At 37.5% G+C, this 19,762-nt stretch overlaps 8 protein-coding genes across 11 annotated transcripts; 4 read left to right on the top strand and 4 right to left on the bottom strand.

Annotated features, from left to right (window-relative positions):
* The first annotated feature begins 156 nt into the window (after positions 1-156).
* On the top strand, positions 157-1,883 carry LOC124190585 (39S ribosomal protein L38, mitochondrial-like). Of its 2 annotated transcripts, XM_046583353.1 has the most exons (7): positions 157-396; positions 464-819; positions 882-1,000; positions 1,063-1,221; positions 1,281-1,417; positions 1,482-1,569; positions 1,635-1,883. In XM_046583353.1, exons 1-7 carry the CDS (start codon positions 261-263, stop codon positions 1,834-1,836), a joined length of 1,197 nt encoding a protein of 398 aa, XP_046439309.1. In that variant the 5' UTR covers positions 157-260; the 3' UTR covers positions 1,837-1,883. The 2 variants fall into 2 exon arrangements, with proteins under 2 accessions (XP_046439309.1, XP_046439318.1); XM_046583362.1 differs by lacking the exon at positions 1,482-1,569 and having other exon boundaries at positions 169-396.
* A 33-nt stretch (positions 1,884-1,916) lies between these two features.
* LOC124190568 (FACT complex subunit spt16-like) lies at positions 1,917-6,829 on the bottom strand. 2 transcript variants are annotated; one of them, XM_046583322.1, is made up of 18 exons: positions 6,503-6,829; positions 6,176-6,436; positions 5,956-6,104; positions 5,737-5,890; positions 5,530-5,678; positions 5,355-5,469; positions 4,998-5,297; positions 4,885-4,920; positions 4,646-4,822; positions 4,489-4,581; positions 4,322-4,424; positions 4,035-4,233; positions 3,580-3,961; positions 3,310-3,492; positions 3,110-3,241; positions 2,880-3,049; positions 2,378-2,815; positions 1,917-2,275 (listed from the first exon to the last, which is right to left on the bottom strand). In XM_046583322.1, exons 1-18 carry the CDS (start codon positions 6,569-6,571, stop codon positions 2,146-2,148), a joined length of 3,240 nt encoding a protein of 1,079 aa, XP_046439278.1. In that variant the 5' UTR covers positions 6,572-6,829; the 3' UTR covers positions 1,917-2,145. The 2 variants fall into 2 exon arrangements, with proteins under 2 accessions (XP_046439278.1, XP_046439283.1); XM_046583327.1 differs by having other exon boundaries at positions 1,917-2,272.
* Positions 6,830-7,239: 410 nt separating this feature from the next.
* On the top strand, positions 7,240-8,326 carry LOC124190615 (adenosine 5'-monophosphoramidase HINT3-like). Its single transcript, XM_046583406.1, has 5 exons — positions 7,240-7,444; positions 7,654-7,771; positions 7,824-7,890; positions 7,952-8,078; positions 8,152-8,326. Exons 1-5 carry the CDS (start codon positions 7,364-7,366, stop codon positions 8,197-8,199), a joined length of 441 nt encoding a protein of 146 aa, XP_046439362.1. The 5' UTR covers positions 7,240-7,363; the 3' UTR covers positions 8,200-8,326.
* An 8-nt stretch (positions 8,327-8,334) lies between these two features.
* LOC124190580 (polycomb protein SUZ12-like) lies at positions 8,335-11,407 on the bottom strand. The gene is made up of 11 exons (XM_046583339.1): positions 11,060-11,407; positions 10,944-10,990; positions 10,701-10,884; positions 10,543-10,634; positions 10,356-10,469; positions 9,895-10,292; positions 9,557-9,830; positions 9,325-9,466; positions 9,096-9,243; positions 8,845-9,030; positions 8,335-8,779 (listed from the first exon to the last, which is right to left on the bottom strand). Exons 1-11 carry the CDS (start codon positions 11,187-11,189, stop codon positions 8,506-8,508), a joined length of 1,989 nt encoding a protein of 662 aa, XP_046439295.1. The 5' UTR covers positions 11,190-11,407; the 3' UTR covers positions 8,335-8,505.
* A 191-nt stretch (positions 11,408-11,598) lies between these two features.
* Positions 11,599-12,500, top strand: LOC124190610 (uncharacterized protein C16orf52 homolog A-like). Its single transcript, XM_046583394.1, has 3 exons — positions 11,599-11,830; positions 11,923-12,135; positions 12,200-12,500. The coding sequence occupies exons 1-3, from the start codon at positions 11,728-11,730 to the stop codon at positions 12,385-12,387; spliced, it is 504 nt and encodes a 167-aa protein (XP_046439350.1). The 5' UTR covers positions 11,599-11,727; the 3' UTR covers positions 12,388-12,500.
* A 171-nt stretch (positions 12,501-12,671) lies between these two features.
* Positions 12,672-14,624, bottom strand: LOC124190599 (WSC domain-containing protein 1-like). 2 transcript variants are annotated; one of them, XM_046583382.1, is made up of 5 exons: positions 14,135-14,624; positions 13,882-14,029; positions 13,641-13,762; positions 13,196-13,584; positions 12,672-13,117 (listed from the first exon to the last, which is right to left on the bottom strand). In XM_046583382.1, exons 1-5 carry the CDS (start codon positions 14,441-14,443, stop codon positions 12,976-12,978), a joined length of 1,110 nt encoding a protein of 369 aa, XP_046439338.1. In that variant the 5' UTR covers positions 14,444-14,624; the 3' UTR covers positions 12,672-12,975. The 2 variants fall into 2 exon arrangements, with proteins under 2 accessions (XP_046439338.1, XP_046439328.1); XM_046583372.1 differs by having other exon boundaries at positions 12,673-13,117; positions 13,641-13,768; positions 14,135-14,621.
* A 269-nt stretch (positions 14,625-14,893) lies between these two features.
* On the bottom strand, positions 14,894-17,201 carry LOC124192653 (WSC domain-containing protein 1-like). Its single transcript, XM_046586076.1, has 5 exons — positions 16,355-17,201; positions 15,780-15,927; positions 15,584-15,705; positions 15,111-15,499; positions 14,894-15,032 (listed from the first exon to the last, which is right to left on the bottom strand). Exons 1-5 carry the CDS (start codon positions 16,622-16,624, stop codon positions 14,894-14,896), a joined length of 1,068 nt encoding a protein of 355 aa, XP_046442032.1. The 5' UTR covers positions 16,625-17,201.
* A 337-nt stretch (positions 17,202-17,538) lies between these two features.
* LOC124190557 (procathepsin L-like) lies at positions 17,539-19,739 on the top strand. The gene is made up of 12 exons (XM_046583297.1): positions 17,539-17,707; positions 17,784-17,927; positions 18,010-18,160; positions 18,438-18,525; positions 18,594-18,649; positions 18,728-18,804; positions 18,886-18,997; positions 19,094-19,139; positions 19,213-19,246; positions 19,315-19,386; positions 19,458-19,491; positions 19,552-19,739. The coding sequence occupies exons 1-12, from the start codon at positions 17,591-17,593 to the stop codon at positions 19,629-19,631; spliced, it is 1,011 nt and encodes a 336-aa protein (XP_046439253.1). The 5' UTR covers positions 17,539-17,590; the 3' UTR covers positions 19,632-19,739.
* Positions 19,740-19,762: the final 23 nt, after the last annotated feature.

Raw genomic sequence — 19,762 nt, 5'->3', positions numbered from 1 at the left:
TGAATATTTTTTAAATATAGTAATTATAGTATTTTTCAAAACCAATAGTTTATTTCCATTTCATATACATGTATGGTAAGCGGCTCACCACGCGGCAAGAATTTAGCCTGAAATCGACAAACAACAAAAGGCCTTCGATATCGTGCTTAATTCATTTGGTTCGAATTACAATTACCAGATGGCGTTTGCGCATGTCAACACGTGAAGAAGCGGACGATCGGATGTGGTAGAAATAAAAAGGCAAATTGGGAAATTAAAAAATGTCTAATTTAATAAATCAATTCAAATTTGCCCGTAATTTATTATTAAAACTTCAGCCTGTATATATACAGCCTAATCGTGAACTTAGAGGAAAAGCGCCAGACGTTGCTCGAACACTGAAGCAGCGATTAGAAGGTACAGAAATGTTTGTTACCGGTTCAGATAAAAATAATTTTATTCGACATTTCCCAATAATTTTTAGAAATTGCTCTTGCGGAAAAGGATCCCAGTCTTCATTTCAAGGTTAATATAGGCTTACCTCACCTCAAGGCTTCGAGAGCAGAAGAAAATGGTCCAAGACTCGAGATGCAACGATCAATGAAAAAATCTGCAGAAGCATCATCAATTGAAGAAATATCATTAAAAGAGATCAGAAAAGAATGGCTTAAAACAGCTGCTCCCTTCCAAATCAAAGCTATAGCTGAGCATTATAATATTTTTAAAGATCTTTTTGGAGAAGCTTTCTTCGTGCCAAGAATTCCACTTTCAATTGGATATCAACAAACTGATGGTTCTACCATGCCAGTTTATTTTGGAAATCAGATAAAGCCTTATGAGGTGCCACATTTGTAAATTTTCTAAAAATTTGTATTAATTAAATATCTTATGTGCAACTTCAGGCTGCATTGCCCCCTATTGTGTCATATGAAGCTGATCCATCTTCGCTGTGGACTTTGGTTTTGACAAATCCAGATGGCCATTTGAGTGAAAAAGATGCTGAATATGTGCATTGGTTCATGTGAGTATGGAGTGTTTTTTATGTCAAAGGATTATTCCATTATAAAGACAATTTGATTTCAGTGGGAATATTCCTGGCAATAACATTGATAAAGGAGAGGAAGTTGTTAGTTATTTGCAACCTTTTCCACCACGAGGAACTGGAAGTCAAAGACTTGTATTTGTTCTGTACAAGCAAGAGAAAAAAATTGATCTTAGCTCCTATCAAAGGACTGCTCCATGGTAAATTTTCTATCAATTAAAATGAATAAAAAACTTGCTGATTATTGATTGCATTTTAGCCTAGAGCTTACCAACAGGACATTTCATATGAAGAGATTCTATAAAGAATTCCAAGATTATATCACACCTGCAGGATTATCATTTTTTCAGAGTGACTGGGATATTTCATTAACGGATTTTTTCCATAAAACTTTAAGTAAGTCTCACCAAATCTGATTTAAAATTCACAGCCTACTTTTACATAACTTCTTAAAGCGCAGATATGAAAGAACCGATCTATGAATTTGATTTTCCCGAACCTTATAAGAAGCCCCCAATTTGGTTTCCCAAGAAACAACCTTTCAACTTGTATGGCATTTTTATGTTATATTTGAGAATTGTGAAAAAACTAAAAAAAAAAATTGTTTTTCTAGATACATGGACAAGCATCGCGACCAAAAACAAATATCAAAAGAATTACTTCTTAAGCGCCTAAAGACGGTTGATCCATTCAAACCTAAAGAACCCGAGTACAAATATCCTAATGCTCTACCCGAGAACAACAACTTACCTTCTTGGCTTCGGGTGGAAATTAGGAAGCAACGATTGAAATGGGGTCGTTACAGCGACATGTAATGATTTTGATCATGTTAGAAAACAATAAACTGTCATTTTTCATTCGATTTCTGTAGCAATTTTTTTTATTTATCAGCTAGTAAGTTCTTGAATGGTGTATTAACTTGGTTGAAGAACGGATTACAATTGAAACGAGAAGCATTCGGCAACTAATTCAAAAGTGAGTAACAGTTTGTTACTTACCGAGCTTTACGAAAGATTTCAAGTTAAATATAAGGATCATAAAACAAGGATCCATAAAGGAAAGTAAAAATACGGTAAAACTGAGCCTTCGGTACAGTTAGAAACCCCATCCTTCTCGTTTGTTTTCTATTTCCTTGATTTCTTGGGTGATTTCTTGTGACGGTCGCCACTAGAAGATTCTCGACTTCTTTTGTGCCCACTGGATGGCTTGCTTGACGGCTTGCTCGATGGTTTGCTGGAGGAAGAATGGCCCCTGCTAAACAATTCAAATTAAATGTGTTAGCAAACGAATTAGTAAACGTCGAAGAAAGCAACGTTATTGAAGATTGTAACGGTAAAACACTTGCAATCACTATACCTTTTAGATGGAGGTGGGGGTGCAGCACCTTTTCCCCCACGGCTTCTTGAGTATTCATCCTCAAAATTGACGTTCTCTCTATCGGCTTCGGCAGCTTCACGTTCAAGATCAGACCAGTCTTTACCCGACTCGTCGGAGCTACCGCCACCACCTTCTTCACTGCCCGAGTCACTATCGTCTGACATATCAGACGAATCTGCTTCTGAATATTCGCTGTCAGATTCATCATCCTCTTCATCATCGACGTCGGTCGGAGCGTATTCATCTTCCTCAGAGTCTTCCTCGTCAGATCCCCTTCCACCTTCACTGCCCGATTCGGGGTCAAGGAAAGTCCATCCTCCGGTATCAAAAAAAGCTTCTGGATCATCCGTAATCGTTTTCATAATTTTTGACCAGTTCAAGGATTGAACTCCCTCTGTATAACGAATATCGCACGAACTAAACAGAGATGAACAATAAAGAATCAACAGGACATTACACAAAGATGTCTGAATTTCTTTACTTGAGCCACTCCTTGACATGATCGAGCATGTTCATCGGTACGGCATTCACCATGGCCACTTTTCGATGATAATTTTTGAAAACGAAGACCATATCGAAGTTCTTCAAATGGAACTGAACACGTTCGAAATGGACAAGTTCCATGTCTTCCAGTGAAATGACGAAAGGAGGCTAAACAAATGAAATCATTGTTAATATTACCATTATAATTATAAAAAATTGTCAACCTACCCATTCTACTAAGTTTACGAGACATCCTGAAGTGGGTTGAAGGAGAACTGTACTGCGGAAAGGTACACCAGGGAAACCAAGTTCACGGAAAGGAGCATCAAATTCAACCTCGTTCCTAGTCATGGTTTCAACCTTAATTTTTTTGGAATTCGTTAAAAAAGGATCACAGACAATTAGAATTTCATTTAACAAGACCGTACCTTCTCACAGAATGTTTTGAAAGCAGTTTTCAATTTATGTCTTAACTCTCGTTCGGCCTGTTCTGCAGCCAGATCGTCGCGGTCGTGCATGTGTTGATGTTTGCCAAGATCAGTAGTGATTTCACCTACTTCGGTGTAAAACTGGACATCATTGTGCTTTTTCTTTCCAAACATGATGGCATTCTGAAATGTAAAGTGATAGTTTTGATATATATCGTTGGTTATATACTATGCCTAGTAATGTAGAAAAACTGAAAGGAAAAAACATACCTTGAGATGAAAGTGCAGAAGAATAATCATCTCACCATCACACGGTTGAAAGATAGCATGTCGAATATTATTGTAGAGGATGTCTACTTTATCTCCTCTTACGGATGTGTAACGAAATCCATTAGTATGCGCCTCCAGTGAACCCAAAATTCTTTTCTGAGCTACATTTGGTCTGATGTAGAGATCCTTTAATTTAGGATTGGCTTTGTTTTGAGAAAGAAGCAGGGTGTCTTGCTTAACCAAATCTTCCTTTTCTTTTTCCTCAGCTTCACGTGTTTTAAATCGCTTTTGCACTTCTTTGATTAAACGGAACGCCGTGTTAAGATTTGAAGAGGGAGATGACAGTTCTCCAGGTTCTTTGATGTTGGTGCTTCGGTATGTACTAAACGTTCATTTAAAAAATGTAATATTATATAAATGAAAAGAAACAAAAATGAAACTTTTCTTGATAATACATTTCTTTGAGGAATGTGGCTTCAGGGTTTGGAAACGCAGCTGTTTCAGCTCTACCCATGGTTGCACCCGGGTGGAAAAAGTTTATACGCAAGTAAGTATAGTCTCCTTCGACACTTTGACTGATGTTCTTTATAGTCGAAATGTGAAAAGGAACTGGAATTCCGTAAATGGGCATGATGACCGTTTCGTACTTTCGATCTACAATATTAAATGTGGAATTATTCATTCTTTGTAGCACATATTTGAGAGCACACATTCAAAAATATTTGAGAAATTATGGGCTTACCAACATATAACTTCAATTCCTTCACTTCATCTTCTTTTGGCAAATCTTTCCCGGATTTGTATGACACGGTAGATTTCCGGATCTTATCGCCTTCCAAGCGTCCCTAAAACCAAATCAGATTTTAATGTTATTCTTTTGCACATTTATTTTCTTTTTGTCTTCTTTACCTTCTGCTGAGCAAGCCGAAGTTTGGCTTCTTCATTTAGATGAGAAGCCAATTCTTTTTGATGTTGCTTACGTTTTTCTTCGGTAGATGTTTCCTGAAAGAAACACAAATTATAAATTATAACAATGGAAAATGATAAGAAGAAAAGTACTATGTACCCGAAGTTTAGAATCAAGAATAGCGGTCCGCTTGCCTCGACCTAAATTCTGGGGCTGTCGTGATGGCTTTTCTTCGTCCTCTTCCTCCTCCTCTTCTTCCTCTCCAGATTCATCTTTAAGGAATATACCGATATTCTTAATCCTTTTTTTCGAAGCAGTAAGTATAGTAGCTGGACCCTAAAAATAATGTTACTCGTCAAAAAAACAAGTAGAAGAAAAAGTTCAAAATTATAACTTACATCGGATACAATAACAGTGTCGCTCAAAAACAAAGCCTAATATTTTAAAAATAAAATAATATATATTTAAATAAACAAATAAATAAATAAATATTATTAATTTATATAAATACATATTTCTTATAGCGATCATCGGTGCCATCAGAATTTTCCAAGTCAGCAAATCCAAGATTGACATTGAAGACCATTCCTTTTTTGACAACTGCGTTATTCTTCGGGCCGATCACCAAAGAGCTTTCTCGAAATTCAATTCCGGTAACAAAGCCAAGGGTTTTTGTCATCTTGTCAAGAAGGGCTGGTTTTTCTTTCTTTACGTATGCCTCAGCAGCATTATAAACATCGCTAAACTTTGCTCCTTCGACGAGAGATTTCAAAATTTCGTCTTCAACCGATAACAAGAAGTTGTATGTCTCCTACAAGTTCATAAGAATGTAATCTAGACTCATTTATGGAAATATCTTTTTCTTTACCTGCATCTTTTCAGTGGGGTTGACAAGAAGGGTTCGACCAATATTGGAGCAGTAAGATTTGTAACGTGCTCCTAAAAGACAAACAATTGCTCCAAAATGAAGGGGTTTATCATCACTGTGAAATAAAAAGAAGCATTAATGTATTCACATAAAGTTTGCTAATTGATAGATGTACCTCACTGCACTAAATTTCAGGCTGTAATTCCCTCCACTTTGAATTATGGCTGGATAACACATATCAACTTGACCCGTATCGACACCAGAAACATATTTCTTGTCAGTGGCTGCGTTCTCCACTCCTTCGGCTAATTTTGAATGTTTGACCTTGACAAATAAATTCAAATTAAGTCCCATTGAAAAAAAAATAATAAATTTTTCAAACCTTTTTATCTGCATCTACAATTTCCATAACCTGTTCTTTTAAATATTTGTTGAATAAATCAACAGATACTTGACATGCTTTCTTGATCACATTCAGTTCAGATTCTTCTTTAGGAGCCATCATATAAGCTGCCCCAGAACTAACATCAACTGTCCTGAAAATATGATTTCACACATTGTTATCTATATATTTCTAATAACACTTTCTAATGTTTCTTACTCAAATTTTTCTTTCTTGATGGCATTGTTCCATGCATCCATGAACTCTCCATGAAAACTGTCTTTTGAGAACACTCCAAGCTTTTTTCCTTTTTTAGATTTTTTCAATGCTTCAATAAGTTTCACAAAATTGGCTTTATCTTTGTCGCTCTAAAAAAATAGAAAAATTTCTTTGTTGAAGTTCCATGTTTCTAACATGGAAAATATGTATCATGATTTACTTTGTCACGAATCAACAGCTTAACAGCGGGCAAGCCTTTCTCTTCTTTAATTGCCTCCAGCGGGCGTAAGAAATCTATCTTCTTCTTACTTGCAAGGAAATAGATGGAATCTTCACACAGAGCCATAACTGTATCAGTCAATTCATATCCAAGAAGCCATGATTGTAAAGCAGATGTTTTGCTGTACACAACTTCCTCATCCGCCCCCAAAGCTGTGACCAATGCATCCATATCAGCAAACCCAAGTTCAGAGTCTTCATTCTATAAGATATTATATCATTGCATGAAATGAAATCCAACTGTCATGGTTGTTTGACGCCAACTTACCTTCCAAGACGAATAGAATCGCTTTATCCTTCGAAAGAACACCTCTCTATCTGCAGCGAGACTTCCCATTTTCAGTAACAAATGGGATCATCCAAGTCGAATGGGAAACTGCAATATTTCAACTTGAAACTACGAATCTGGAATGGCGAAATTGTACTGAGGTTCGTTACAAAAAACTGCCAGACCGTTTACCCAACGCAACCCATGCTTTTCCCTCTAAAAAGCAGAATGAAGTTCATAAAGACCTGGGCGTTGCCAACTATGATTTTAATAATAATATTATCCATTGATTTTTCAGAAATATCAGAGCAATAGATACCTGGTCGGTTCTCGGCCGTGTTGGCTTCCCCATCTCGATTTTAGGGTAAACGTGGTCCGATTTTCAGGGGGTTTTAGGGCGGGGCCTGTCATTGGAAACTAGAAACAGAGCCATCTAGGCTCTCAAAAGTAGCTGAGCGTAGTAGCTGACACACTCACTAGAGCGCTCATTCCAGTTTCCAAATCGGACCACGTTTACCCTGAAACCGGGATAGGGAAGCCAACACAGCCGAGAACCGACCAGGGATTCTATAGCTCTGGAAATATGCATATTTTTTTATTTTTTTTAAGATTTTTATGCTACAGGATATTTATGTCCTACTGCATGAATCTAAGTGAATACTTCGAATTCGAAATCATGACAAACAACTTGTTGCTTTTCGGAATTTGGCATCCTTACAGAATTGCAGACTACGCGAAAAGTCCATTCCCTCAGTCAGTGTCAATATTTTTACGTATGACTGAACTAAACAGTACAATCGGCCAGTGCACCTATCTTCAAAAAAAAACAAACAAACAAACAAACAGTACAATTCCCTAAAAATGGTTTCAGTACAAAAGTCCATCAAATGCATTTTTTGCCAGATTTGTGAAGGTCTGGCGCCAGCAACTATCGTTCATCAGGTTAAGGCTCTTCCTCTCTCATTTTTGACCAATTAAATTATGCGTTTTGTAGCAAATAGGTTTATTTTCTTCCAGGGAATCAATTAATCTAATGTAGACTAGCTATTACCTGAAAATCACAGTAAGAAATGGCTTAGATATATTAAAATAAGGTACTTAATAAGATAAAGATATACATTTCCTAATGCTGTATTTCCTTTCATAAATAGGATGTAAAATATTTGGCTTTTAATGACATCAAACCATCTGCTAAAAACCACCTTCTAGTCATTCCTAGAGATCACATCAATGATATTAAAAGTCTTACCATAGAAACAGTCAGCATGGGTAAATTGCCTGATTATCAATTCAAATAAACTTATCAATATTTTTTTATTAGTTGAAGAAATGGTAGCTGTAGGACAGCAACTTGTGAAGAATCATGGAGGAGACTTGAGTGATTGCAGGTATCATATGGATTCTTACCCTCATAAAAAATTGGTAGTAATGATTTCAACTAAATTGTAGAATGGGATTTCATTGGCCTCCTTTTAATTCTATTAAACATCTGCACCTACACGTGATATTTCCTGAGAGTGCTATGAGTTTTATAGGACGTCAAGTATTTCGGCCCGGAACATTTTATTTCGCAACGGTACTACTTACGAATTTAAAACCTTTGAATGTGTTAAAAGTTGAAATTACTTAATTTTCTTTTCATCCTACAGCCGGAAGTAGCAATCGAATGGATCAAAAAGCACAGCGCTTCGTTATAAAACACGCAATTTGTTTCTTGTGGACCTTTTAATAAAATAAGTGGGAAATTAAATTTCATTGATATTCTATTACAAAGATGTTAGATTTTTGTAAGCAAATTAACTGGAATAAATCAATTAATGAATACTCCCAAGTTCATTCAAAATCACGTGTATTTCTAAAAGATGGAAAGGTTAATGGTGGGATGATGAATGTATGACAAATGAAGGAAATACATAGTTGAATTGTTTTCAAAATAAATCATTATTTTCAGTAATGCTTGAAGACAAAGTTAGTTGATAATCCAAGTTCAAAGGATTAGCTAATCAGGCAGAAGTGAGGGTGTTTGTTTCTTGTTTGTTTAATAGTTGGCCTAGCCAGGCCTGCTTTAAAATTTCTTGGTGCTCGGGACTTCGCTGTAGAATAAGCTGCAGCGAATTGATGGTTCTAAGCACCGTGGCAGGTGCAATTATTCCAAAATCGTATAAATTTGAGAGATGAAGAATAAAATTACGATATAAATTTCGTTTCAGCAATTCCTGCCCATGGTTATCCAAAAACATTTGTAACGCTACGCCCATCTGGCAATCTCCAACGTAACTAAACAAAAGTATTACGTAAAAGCTGCATTGATCAGAAATACTAGTGAATAACTTTAATCTTACTTATGTTTGAGAACGTGGAGATTCCACAGCTTCATCAGCTCTTTTTCTCCTTCGTTAACATCGGTGAATTCGTCAATCATCATGCAGGTTTTGGCTCGAAGCCATTCCGGATCTGTCTCGTTTTCACTATCCACATCCAGCTCTTTGGCTTGAATAGGAAGGCAGGTAGATGTATGATGATATAATCTAATCAGATTGACAAAAACAATGAAAGATAAAATTCACATTGTAAATTAATGTAGAGTTCTTACCTGTTATGCCCCGTAATAAAAGGCCTTTGAGTCTCACAAACTTCGTAGCCATCATCTCCTTCCGCTTGCAGTGGATCAAGACCAGAAGCCCGCAAGCGACGCGGTCTCCATAGTAGTGTAGCTGTGATAGGAGTTCTTCGGGTAGGACCTAAAATATCGTCAAATATGTTCGTGTTTTAAGTGTAAGAAACTTCTCTTTTATTTTGATCTTATAATCTAGAAAACATACCCTGTCTACCGAAGGCAGCGCCACCAGATGATGCTCCCAACGCCAAGGGCTGAGCTATAAGGTCATGTGGATTCCCTGAATAAGATCCATCGTATGCATCATTAACGCTGATGTCAATTCTGACATGACCCTTATCCGTACCCTACATTTCGAATAGATATTAAAAAGAAACAAAAAACACGGTTTAATGTCTCAGAATACTTATCGTTATTGAAATAAAAAGCATACGCACAACATGGCTAAAATTAAATCTTGAATGACACAATCTCAGGTGTTTCAGAAGAGCTGGCAACTGGAGACAATGCAGTGAGCACCACGGGCAACGAAAATCATTCCTGGTTTCCGTCTGCTGCCGTCTGCTTGCATTATACAAGAACTGGTAGCGAACAATCATCGGCTCATCCGAACTGTTGATTCGATTTTTTTCCACACTACTATTGCTACTAGTGCTACTGCTACTCTTTTCGGATGATTGTGTCGACGCCACTGCGACATACGGCTTCGGTCTATTAAAAAAAAAAAAAATGTAAGGAATAGGAGTAAGAAGGAGGGTTGATAGATTTATCCAACCGATCAACAAGCGCCGAGATGGGATCGTTGGCCCATTCTAAGCGGAATTTGAGCATCGGACCATGAGCTAAAATACTCAAGGGAGGAGTGGTGCTTGGGGAATCTAGGGTGCTCCAAGAAGTGTTGGCAATGCGCGAGGATTTCTCTGTACCACTGGGGGAGGTTCCACTCGATTCTAACGAATTTATTTCCTTCATCGCAAGCTCATAATCTCCGTCGATCAAAAGACACCGTGAGTGACGGTCGTAAACAATCAATTCGGCACCGAAAAGCCGCGTTGTTTCTTCTGTCACTAGCGCAGTAGCTGATACGTCACTCACACGGCGACGTTTAGACTGAGGTTCGTTTTCCGAAAATGTTGTGGCAGAAACTCTTAGCAGCAGGACATACGAATTGCCCTACAGTAATTTGAGACCAATATTTTGTTTACAGGTTACTTCGGGAAAGTACTTTTTTAATACCTGTTGGCCATTCCGTAAACTAAGATCTTCGGTCGAAATCGAGACAGTCGGAGCTTTGGGAGGAGGTGAATCTTCACTGGGATTTATACATACTTCTGTTGTACCCACACTGACCTAATCAAAGTAAAAACATATGTTCAATTATTTTCAAAGTTAAAAAAAAAATACATATTGGGAATCTACTCACCTGCATAATTGGTGAGGACACATCTTTTCTTTTCTTGTGTCCTATTTGTAAGAGAAGTGTTTCAACCTTCACTGGTTCTCTATAACCAATTACTGTAGAAATGATTTTGGAACAAGTTAATAATGATCAACTACCATTGACATTCATGGTATATTTACCTTTTGGATCATAAAATCCAAGAAAAGTCAAAGTCATATATTTAGAACGATTATTTACATCATTTTGAGAACTTTTCTGAACTTTGCTTTCAAGCATATTATCCAACTTGCAAGTTTTCCTGTTTTTGTGGTTTCTGGCACATCTCCCATTCATGTAACTGAGAGTGCGATGAAGAAATATGGGCTAATAATTAAAAAGCAAATGTAGACATTTTGTTTTTAAAACCATTCTGTAATTAATACCGAAATAAAATGACGAGTGCGCAGATATCTATAGATCTGAGTTGGTTCTAGAAACAAAGCGATGAAATGAATTCTATAAGCTACAGAAAAATAGCTTAAATGTTAAATATTCTTACTTTCAAAAGCTTGAAGAAAAAGTTCGTGATCTGCTTGAACAGTATCAGCACGACCGTTAGTGGTTTCCTTTGGAACACCTTTGGATAAAGATGACTGGTCCGTGTCTCTTTCCTTCTTTTTAGGGCCCATGTTTGTTTCTTTGTAGTGCACGTTAACAATCAAAAACTTTCTTCACATCCGATCAAACTGTTTCTATTCTCAGAAACTAGCAAAACAGTCGACAAAAAACTAATGTCTGGAACTGGAACCTTAATTCAACCTCAATTCCATAAGCCCCAAACCCCCCCAACAACAAAATTTAGAGCCGCGAATTCAATGTTGCTGCTTGTTGCCACATTTCCGGGCAAGTGTCAATTACAATTTAATTTACAAATAATAATAAATGAAAGTATCAAAATTAAAAATAAATACATGATGGAATTTTTTATTTTAAATTACTAAATTAATATTTTAAGGAGTTTCTGGCTTTGTTTTTAGGTTTCTGTAAAAATTCGAATGAAAATCTTGCCGGATGAAAATCTAGAAATGCTGATTGCTGAATTGAATCGTCTGCCACTACATGCCATTCTTTGTTAGCGTTTTTGACGTTTGATTGTTGTTGTTTAAGTACTAAAAGGAAACTCCCAAGTTTAGACGTTTTAAAAAAGTCTGAAAAATAAATAGTGTTATGGAGAAGTTAACGTTAATTTCAGGAGCATTATTTCTTACAGCTGATATTTTTGCTATTATCGCCCTTGCTCTTCCATTTTGGATTGTAACTGATGTTGGAGGTAGAAATTGTTTCAACAATGTTTTTACCGTTTTTACTTTTAACATCTTCTAACTGTTAACATTTTTATTAACAATGATCACAAATCAACAGGAGAAACATCTTTGGGGTTAATGTGGACTTGTACTACTTTATATAATCGACCAAAAGTGTGCTTCTCTCCGGATCTGACCCCTGAATGGATGATGGCACTTGTTTGCATTTTCATTGGTTGTGTTTGTATAACAACAACAGTTGTTTTATTGATATCAAGCCACTGGGATTACAATGTAGTCCCTTATGCAAGATGGGTTGGATTTGCTGCAAGTAAAAAGCCTTTATAGCTGCCAAAATTTTGACAACTTGGTATAATTTGTTTTCTCTTTTGCAGTGGTTTTATTCTGCTTAGCTGCTGTTATATTTCCGCTTGGATTTTCCATGTCTGAAATAGGAGGAGAACCATACCAACTTCCCAATAGTTTTCAAGTTGGACTATCTTACATATTTTTTGTTCTTGCATTGTGGATTACCGTCATATCAGAATTGTTTGCTGGTAAAGTATGCTTGCCACATTTCTAATTTCTTTTCTATTCCCATAAGACTACTAGCTCTTTGGGGTCTGTAAATTATTGTACATAATTTAACTTTTGACTGCATTTCTGTAAGTGTCCTCCTAATTAATGGATCTCATTGCCTATTTTCCTTTTTGGCTCTTTAATTATTCTCTTTAAAAAAAAAAATAATGTTTAACCCACTTTGAGTGAGGATAAATACAACTGCACGCAAATGGGTAGTTGTTGCGAAAGGTTTAATCATTAAGTCATAAGTTTCTTTCTTATATGTTAATTGTCGTAAACCTGATGGATTTAACGTTATTTTTTGAAGGATATTTTATTTAAACCGAATGAGCTCTTGAGTAAATTTTAATCACCTTAAATCAACTTGCAATCATACAAGAAAAAGCCTCGGGCATTCGTGCCGTAATTATAGGTCTCCGAATTTATACGTTCCGTATCTTTTGATTGATGCGATACGGTTGCGACCCGAAAGTATATACAATTATGCTCACACACCTGAAAACTTACGTGATTCAGGTGTGTTGAATGCTCCAAGTGATCTTGGTACAAAAAATGTGCGACATCCCGTTAAACAGAACTTCTGTGCGCATTAACTACGGGTTTTGTTATCAAGGTCATGGAGATCGTACAAATGGACAGGAAGTTGTGGCCAATGTCGCCGTCGCAGGCTTTGTTGGACTCGGTGGATTGATTGCATAAACAATAACCTTTGTCCTTCTTCTAATGGCATCCTGTATTCATTTAATTACAATAACGAAACTTTAGTTTTAATTGTTTTTATCTAGGAAACAGTACTGTAGGTTTCTTACCAGCTTTTGTTGAGCCGCTTGTGATCAGTTCGATCTCTATGATCCAAAGTGCAGCGCATCCGGGACGGATCAACCGGTCGCGGCTTGAAGTCCATGGCGTCCAACAGTCGTTCCAACTCAATCGATGCATTCTGGCCGAGTAATTTCTCGTAGAAAATGACGGTCCCCTTCTCGATCTGCTCAATCCAGCGTATGGCGTGGTCCGCCCAAGCATAGGCCACAAATTCTACGACTTTGTGCCATTGCGGCCCCTGGAAGCTTTCCAGGGGTGCCTTTCCCACTTTGCCGGCCAATTGCCAATGACGATATGTGAACACGACATCCATTGGATTTCGCAGGAGAAGAACGCCTCGGTACCCGTAATCCTTACGAAATATTTCCGAATAGCCCTGGAATTCACAATCAAGTTACTATTCACGAAAGCAAATGAATTAAATTAAATCACCTCCAGATGAAGTAATCGGAAATAATCTTCTAATCCTTTGACTGTGATTGTCGCTTCGTGGTCTTTATCGATGATTGTACACCCACAAAACGGGTCGTCGGTAATGCCGAGTAGATCAATTTCTAGGCCTATGCAAAGTGTAAATTAAACAGGAGACTGTTTTATCACGCTGGTATTGATGTCTCGCACATTAATCCATGCTCCTTATTATTTCGGCACTTGAGTTACATACGTACAGTACCTTCCACTTGAACCGGAGATGGATCCTGCTCATGAACCGAGCCTGTGTAAATACCGGTGATACCTTCAATCATCTGTCTGGTCCAGGTGACTCCACTTCCCGGAAAAGAAGTCAAAGCCCATTTCGGAAGACTATCTCTCTCAGCCAACTGTTGAAACAAACTTGTGAAATAGTACACTTCTTGTAGGAATAAGCCCTGATACATGGTATACTCGGTGCAATTAAATTAGATGTTGAATAAAATAATAAGTACCTGGACAGTGAAATTTTTGCAGACTGGATCGTCTCGCCAAGGATGGCTCACATGTTTGTTGTGGTTTTTCACGGATTTTGGATGAACTTGACTAGTAACGTTTTCCATCAACGATCCAGCGATTGTCGAGGAGACTAAATTGTCGGCAGTTGTCGAGGAGTCTACATTGACAGCGGCTGAAGGTAGCTGTAGATTGTTGATGTTTGGCGGGACGTAGGTCAAATACGAAAATGTGAAAAGGCACAGGCAAAGCGTCACTATAACAACCAAAAAGGTACGCCGACGAAAAAAGTTTCGGATCATCGACATTATTCTTTTAAAATCAAACGATTGACCACGCCGATGCGCTCCTTCGAAAATAATTATTGAATTCCCTCAAAACATAAAAGTTAAGCTTCCGTCCGCGACGGATAGCCAAGATACACTGATAATGCGCTCGTGCTAACGACTTTTGAATCACTTGTTCCCCTAGGCAAAGCCTTGGAGTCAAGGCCATTTCTTTGTTACCTCTATACAATATTATAACATATTGCATTGTTTTAAAGGTTATAATGCTGACACTTCATCATCCATTCTTCTATACTTGGATTACATGACTACATGTTTCCTCAATTGAGAATTTAAAAAATAATTCATTCTTTATTTTTGATAAGTAAAATACATGGGCAAATTTCTGTCTATTATTTGAACAATTTTTTAAACAGCTAAATTTTTAACAAACATTCTTAATCGATAATTTTAATTATTTCTATTAATCATTCAAGAATACTCCCCAACAGACCAATGTTTGTCGTACAGATGCACAGGAAGTAATGGCCAATTCCGTTTACGTAAACTATGCTGAACTAGATTAATCGACTTCATTAACTTAACGCGATGATTTTTCTCGAGTGATAACCTAATGTTAAAAACGATATTTTAGTAAGTGGTCAGCCTGTAATTTCCTAAATCAATGTATGGAACATAAAAAAATTACCGAGTCTTGTTGCTTCGCTTGTATTCGCTTTTATCTCTATGCGCCAATGTGCATCTCATCCGATTGGCATCGACAGGGCGCGGCTGAAAGTCCATTGCGTCCAGTAATCGTTCCAGTTCAAGTTGAGCATTATCTCCAAGCAAATTCTCGTAGAAAATGACTGTGCCCTGCTTGATCTGTTCTATCCAGTGAATGGCGTGATCAGCCCAGGCGTACGCCACTGTTTCCACTAGTTCATCCCATTCGGGACCTCGGAACGCCTCCGTAGGCGCTGTGTTGAACTTGCCTACCAGCAAATGATTCTGATGCGCAAAAACCACGTCCATCGGGTTTCGCAATAGCAGAACTCCACGATAATTGTAGGTTACGTTGATTATTTTGGAATATTCCTGAATTTCCATTCCAGTCGAAGAAAAATTTAAAATCTTTCGATACTAAGCGAAAAACGCAGGTAAGAAAAAGTACATTATTACCTTGCCATGAAGTAACTCTAGGTACTGCTTCTTTTCGAAAATTCCCTCTGTCGCTTCGTGATCCTTGTCAATGAGAGTGCAGCCGCAAAATGGATTATCTGTGATTCCCATATTTTTCTCATCTATACAGCAGTAATTGACACAACGATCAATGAACCTCCCAAAAGTTGAGGTGAACTTAGATTATATTGTATACTATCTTCTCTGTAAGGTAACGGATCTCTCACATGGACACTACCGGTGTAGATACCGGTTAGTCCTTCAATCATCTGCCTAGTCCAAGTCACTCCACTGCCGGGAAACGAAGTCAAAGCCCATTTTGGCAAACTGTTTCTTTTGGCCATCTAAAACAATTACACGAAAGCCTGTATTTTTTTCAGTTGAACATTAAGTTAATATTTATAAGCAGATGATGCAGCTGAAATATCAATCTATATACACTTATTATACAGCGTCCAGAATGGCAGAGAACAGTAAAGCAAGTTCATCACCCCTTGAATTGCCCAGAGGCTTAAAGCTTTCCTACACAGAAAATAGACTATAATTAAACTGGAGCTGCTTATAATCATGCTCCAAGCTTGTCCGTGTTTCAAGATCACATCGTAATATTTTATTTGATAAAATCAATTCGTTATTCTTATATGGTTGAATGACTTGTAGCAAATCAAAGTTGCCCTCTATATTTTTATTTTATTTGATTGTATTCGCAAGTAGGCCTACCCAGCAAACGTTGCGTACCTATTAACTGCAAAAATGTTTAATTTAACGTACCTGTACTGCAAAATGTTGACAAGAAGGATCGTCCTTCCAAGGATAAGTCTTGCGTCTATCGAAAGAGCTCTCAGACAACTTTTTCTGGTCGGAATGGTCGCTACTTTTAGAATAGTTATTGATTGTCACAACAAAAATGTCAGGATTGAACGGCACCGAATTTTTACTCTTTACGATAGACTTTTGGTTGATGTTTGATTTCATCAGGAAAGCTGACATCGTCAAAGCAACAACGATAAAAACAAAGAAACACCGTTCCTTCCTCAACATTTTCCTTGAATCAGTGAATCGGTAGTGTGCGCACTCTTTGCTGCTTGCAAGACACGTAAGAATGGGAACATTTCTTTTGCTCTTGTAAGTTTTACTAGGTAGGTAAGAGGCAGACCAAAAACAAACTTAAAACCACCGTCGGGTTGAACAAGGAAAGAGGGCTTGATTATTCAATTTTTTAAAAAGAAATTGATTTTTCTCAAGGTGAGAGGAGTCTTACTCAATGTTACGCAAATTAGTCTAGAGAGCACTATACAGTGCCCAACGGGCAATTTTTGAAAAATCCCCCGACTAGATATCTTGAGAGAAATCCCCGGCTAGACCAAGAGATGTATGGCCGCCGGAAAAATCACTGCCGCCATAAGAACAGCACGGAGGAAAAAAAGGTTTGAACATTTTCGAATACTTGTGTGGGGCCTACTGTAGGTGTGTTTGAATTCTGCGGGATTATGAAAAATATATTGAGCTTTATTGCGTTTGACGATGATAGTTTAAACGCATGAAATGCCAAATCAGCGACTTGACATTCGCTAAAAAGGTCGAGTCATTTTTGATCAAATGTATAATACGCAAAAGTCTCCATCCTATCCAACAAAACTCCAACCAAAAAAAAAATCGCAGAATAATTGAACATGCAACTTTTCAATAACCTGAATATTAATTGTCAGCTATGATACAAAATTATGTCGCCATGCCCATTAAGTTGCGCTAGCGTCACAGCAGTGCAGGCAATTAGACTAGTATTAACAGATGTCCAGGATGTTCTGATCATACGATATAGCAGATGTGTTGACAATGACAGTACTGTACTAATCGAATTCTTATTTGGAGTGCGCTAACTAGAGCATCGGAGTTGCACCTGATTCAACATTGGCGAAACTCGAAAACAACTGTTCGTAATCAAACTGTACAGCGTCCCTTAATGGAATATTGGTCCGTTTTTCGATCAGAACAGTTCGTGTCATCATGAAGCTGCAAGCCCTAATTTTATTCGCCACCCTGGCGGCCGCAGTGGCCCAGGAATTCCTCCAGGAGGATGAAAATCGGGACGCCAAAGAAGATTCTGAATGGGAGCTCTTTAAGGTTTTTCTAAATTTAATTAAATTGTTAATTTTGGAAATCATTACTCTAATACATGTTATTATTTTGTCGTTGGCAGGCCAAGCATAAGAAAAGGTTTAAGAATAAAGATCGCGAGAAGATGCGCAAAAATACGTTCGTGGAGAACAACAGGGGAATCAAGAAACACAATCAAGCTGGAAAATCCACTTACAAACTCCAGCCAAATCAGTTCGCTGATTGGGTAAGAATTTGACTATATTTTTTTTACTAAATATTTTTTTTTTTTTGAAAACTAATTCTTTCGGGGGCTATAAATAACCAAGTCCGAGGCTGAGCTCGAGCAATTAAAGGGAGAAATTGATACAGAAAACGAAATTCCCGCACCCGTCGTGAGTGGCGATATTCTTCGACAGGCTGTTCCAGACGCTGTAGACTATAGAAAAAGTCCCTGCCTGGCTAAAGTGAAATACCAAGGCAAGTCAAGGTTTGGATAATAAGTGCTATGGCTATAGTGTATATTTATGCGTTACAACCTTGAACATAATTTGATGAAAGAGGAGATAGATTACACGTGTGGACTTGTGTGAACTCTTTCGAACAGGGAAGAAGTCAATTTTATTTATTTATTTTTTTGCCACGCAGTTTATCTATGAATTCTTTTCCCCGAAATGTCCTTGACCCTAGTAAATTAACATACAAGCGTTGTTTCTATTATTACATTGATATTAATCGATTAATGATTTGATCAAAGGGGGATGCGGTTCTTGTTATACCTTTGCTTCAACGACTCCCATTGAATACCAGCGCTGTATGAAAACTGGAACATTAGTTACTCTAAGGTAAACCTTATTGCATTAGAATAATCTAAATAGTTTGTCTCTATCATATCGACATCATTGATTCAAAGCGAGGAAAACCTTATCGACTGCAGCCAGAAGTACGGAAACGCCGGCTGTAACGGAGGTGTCATATTTTTATAATTTTCTCGGATTATGGGTTTTTCTTTAATGTTTCTTCTATATTGATTTACTACATCACAAGGTCTAGCCTTGCGCGCTTGGAACTACGTAAAAGATGTAGGCCTCAATACCGAAGAGGCCTATCCGTATCAGGGCGAAGTATGCCAATTTGATTTTGTCTATACTGTTATAACGTGTTAATATGTACTATGAATTAATCTTGGATGGCGATATCACAAGGAAACTATGTGCGAATATTCAACAAGCAATTACGGTGGCAACGTCACCACCTGGGCATATGCTACAAGGACTAATGATGAAGAAGCTATGAAAGTCGTCGTTGCAAAATACGGTAATCATTTTTATAGCAAATCGCGTAACTCAAGTTCCCATCAAACCACACAAAAAAAAATAAACGAGAAAACTATTTGTTCTTATTTATTTGTAGGTCCCGTTGCTGTATCCGTTGACGCCAATAACTGGGACTTTTACAGGTATTGAAACAAGATTTTAGTTAAATTAGACTGTGACATTTTTACGTTTTTCTTCAATTCAATCTACTTGCAGCTCCGGAATCTTTTCATCACCTACGTGCTCAAATGTACGTATCAATGATTGCATGAGAAAAGATTTGTCGATAAAACAGTTAACAATTTTCTCTTCTTTCAGACCACCACCAATCACGCTGTCGTCATTGTCGGATACGGAAAGGACACCAAAACCCAGAAAGACTTCTGGATTGTAATTATTTCAAGATGATCAAATTTTCGTGTTCCAAATCCATTCTTCATTTCCTTTTGTTTTATTCGCAGGTCCGAAACTCCTGGGGACCTGACTGGGGTGAAGGTATGGACTGCATCAATTCTAATATTACGTAATTCAATCAGACTTTCAATTTTCCTATAGGTGGCTACATCAATCTCGAGCGAGGGGTGAACATGTGTGCCATTTCAAAACGTGCCGTATTTCCCACAAGTGGTTTCTGATGAGTCTCCACATTATTACTACAACCTAAAATAGAAAGACATTCCAAGTATAAATGTCCTTCTCTTCGTTACATCATTGGCAAAATACACACAGATTTCGGTAGCGAATATATTGCAACTAAACAAATGAT

The sequence above is a fragment of the Daphnia pulex genome, chromosome 1, assembly GCF_021134715.1.
Source record: "Daphnia pulex isolate KAP4 chromosome 1, ASM2113471v1".
Classification (NCBI taxonomy): Eukaryota; Metazoa; Arthropoda; class Branchiopoda; order Diplostraca; family Daphniidae; genus Daphnia; species Daphnia pulex.
The sequence above is the reverse complement of the archived record's forward strand: the minus strand, read 5'-3'. Positions and strand labels throughout refer to the sequence as shown.

Excerpts from the sequence above, each read along its gene's own strand:
- LOC124190610 (XM_046583394.1), top strand. The coding sequence starts at position 11,728 with ATGGAGAAGTTAACGTTAATTTCAGGAGCATTATTTCTTACAGCTGAT. Across the intron at positions 11,831-11,922 it reads GATTGTAACTGATGTTGGAG|GAGAAACATCTTTGGGGTTA; the intron begins GTAGAAATTGTT and ends ACAAATCAACAG. Across the intron at positions 12,136-12,199 it reads ATGGGTTGGATTTGCTGCAA|TGGTTTTATTCTGCTTAGCT; the intron begins GTAAAAAGCCTT and ends TCTCTTTTGCAG.
- LOC124190599 (XM_046583372.1), bottom strand. The coding sequence starts at position 14,443 with ATGTCGATGATCCGAAACTTTTTTCGTCGGCGTACCTTTTTGGTTGTT. Across the intron at positions 13,769-13,881 it reads ATCTCCGGTTCAAGTGGAAG|GCCTAGAAATTGATCTACTC; the intron begins GTACTGTACGTA and ends CACTTTGCATAG. Across the intron at positions 13,585-13,640 it reads TCCGATTACTTCATCTGGAG|GGCTATTCGGAAATATTTCG; the intron begins GTGATTTAATTT and ends TGTGAATTCCAG.
- LOC124190568 (XM_046583322.1), bottom strand. The coding sequence starts at position 6,571 with ATGGGAAGTCTCGCTGCAGATAGAGAGGTGTTCTTTCGAAGGATAAAG. Across the intron at positions 6,105-6,175 it reads AGCTGTTGATTCGTGACAAA|AGCGACAAAGATAAAGCCAA; the intron begins GTAAATCATGAT and ends CTATTTTTTTAG. Across the intron at positions 4,425-4,488 it reads TTCGGCTTGCTCAGCAGAAG|GGACGCTTGGAAGGCGATAA; the intron begins GTAAAGAAGACA and ends ATTTGGTTTTAG.
- LOC124190585 (XM_046583353.1), top strand. The coding sequence starts at position 261 with ATGTCTAATTTAATAAATCAATTCAAATTTGCCCGTAATTTATTATTA. Across the intron at positions 1,418-1,481 it reads TTTTTTCCATAAAACTTTAA|ATATGAAAGAACCGATCTAT; the intron begins GTAAGTCTCACC and ends CTTAAAGCGCAG. Across the intron at positions 1,570-1,634 it reads AAGAAACAACCTTTCAACTT|ATACATGGACAAGCATCGCG; the intron begins GTATGGCATTTT and ends TTGTTTTTCTAG.
- LOC124190580 (XM_046583339.1), bottom strand. The coding sequence starts at position 11,189 with ATGGGCCCTAAAAAGAAGGAAAGAGACACGGACCAGTCATCTTTATCC. Across the intron at positions 10,635-10,700 it reads TGGATTTTATGATCCAAAAG|TAATTGGTTATAGAGAACCA; the intron begins GTAAATATACCA and ends TCATTTCTACAG. Across the intron at positions 8,780-8,844 it reads CTCCACGTTCTCAAACATAA|TTACGTTGGAGATTGCCAGA; the intron begins GTAAGATTAAAG and ends ACTTTTGTTTAG.
- LOC124190557 (XM_046583297.1), top strand. The coding sequence starts at position 17,591 with ATGAAGCTGCAAGCCCTAATTTTATTCGCCACCCTGGCGGCCGCAGTG. Across the intron at positions 18,526-18,593 it reads GGAACATTAGTTACTCTAAG|CGAGGAAAACCTTATCGACT; the intron begins GTAAACCTTATT and ends ATTGATTCAAAG. Across the intron at positions 19,492-19,551 it reads GGGACCTGACTGGGGTGAAG|GTGGCTACATCAATCTCGAG; the intron begins GTATGGACTGCA and ends ATTTTCCTATAG.
- LOC124190615 (XM_046583406.1), top strand. The coding sequence starts at position 7,364 with ATGGTTTCAGTACAAAAGTCCATCAAATGCATTTTTTGCCAGATTTGT. Across the intron at positions 7,445-7,653 it reads CAGCAACTATCGTTCATCAG|GATGTAAAATATTTGGCTTT; the intron begins GTTAAGGCTCTT and ends TTTCATAAATAG. Across the intron at positions 8,079-8,151 it reads GAACATTTTATTTCGCAACG|CCGGAAGTAGCAATCGAATG; the intron begins GTACTACTTACG and ends TTCATCCTACAG.
- LOC124192653 (XM_046586076.1), bottom strand. The coding sequence starts at position 16,624 with ATGTTGAGGAAGGAACGGTGTTTCTTTGTTTTTATCGTTGTTGCTTTG. Across the intron at positions 15,500-15,583 it reads TAGAGTTACTTCATGGCAAG|GAATATTCCAAAATAATCAA; the intron begins GTAATAATGTAC and ends ATGGAAATTCAG. Across the intron at positions 15,033-15,110 it reads AAGCGAAGCAACAAGACTCG|GTTATCACTCGAGAAAAATC; the intron begins GTAATTTTTTTA and ends TTTTAACATTAG.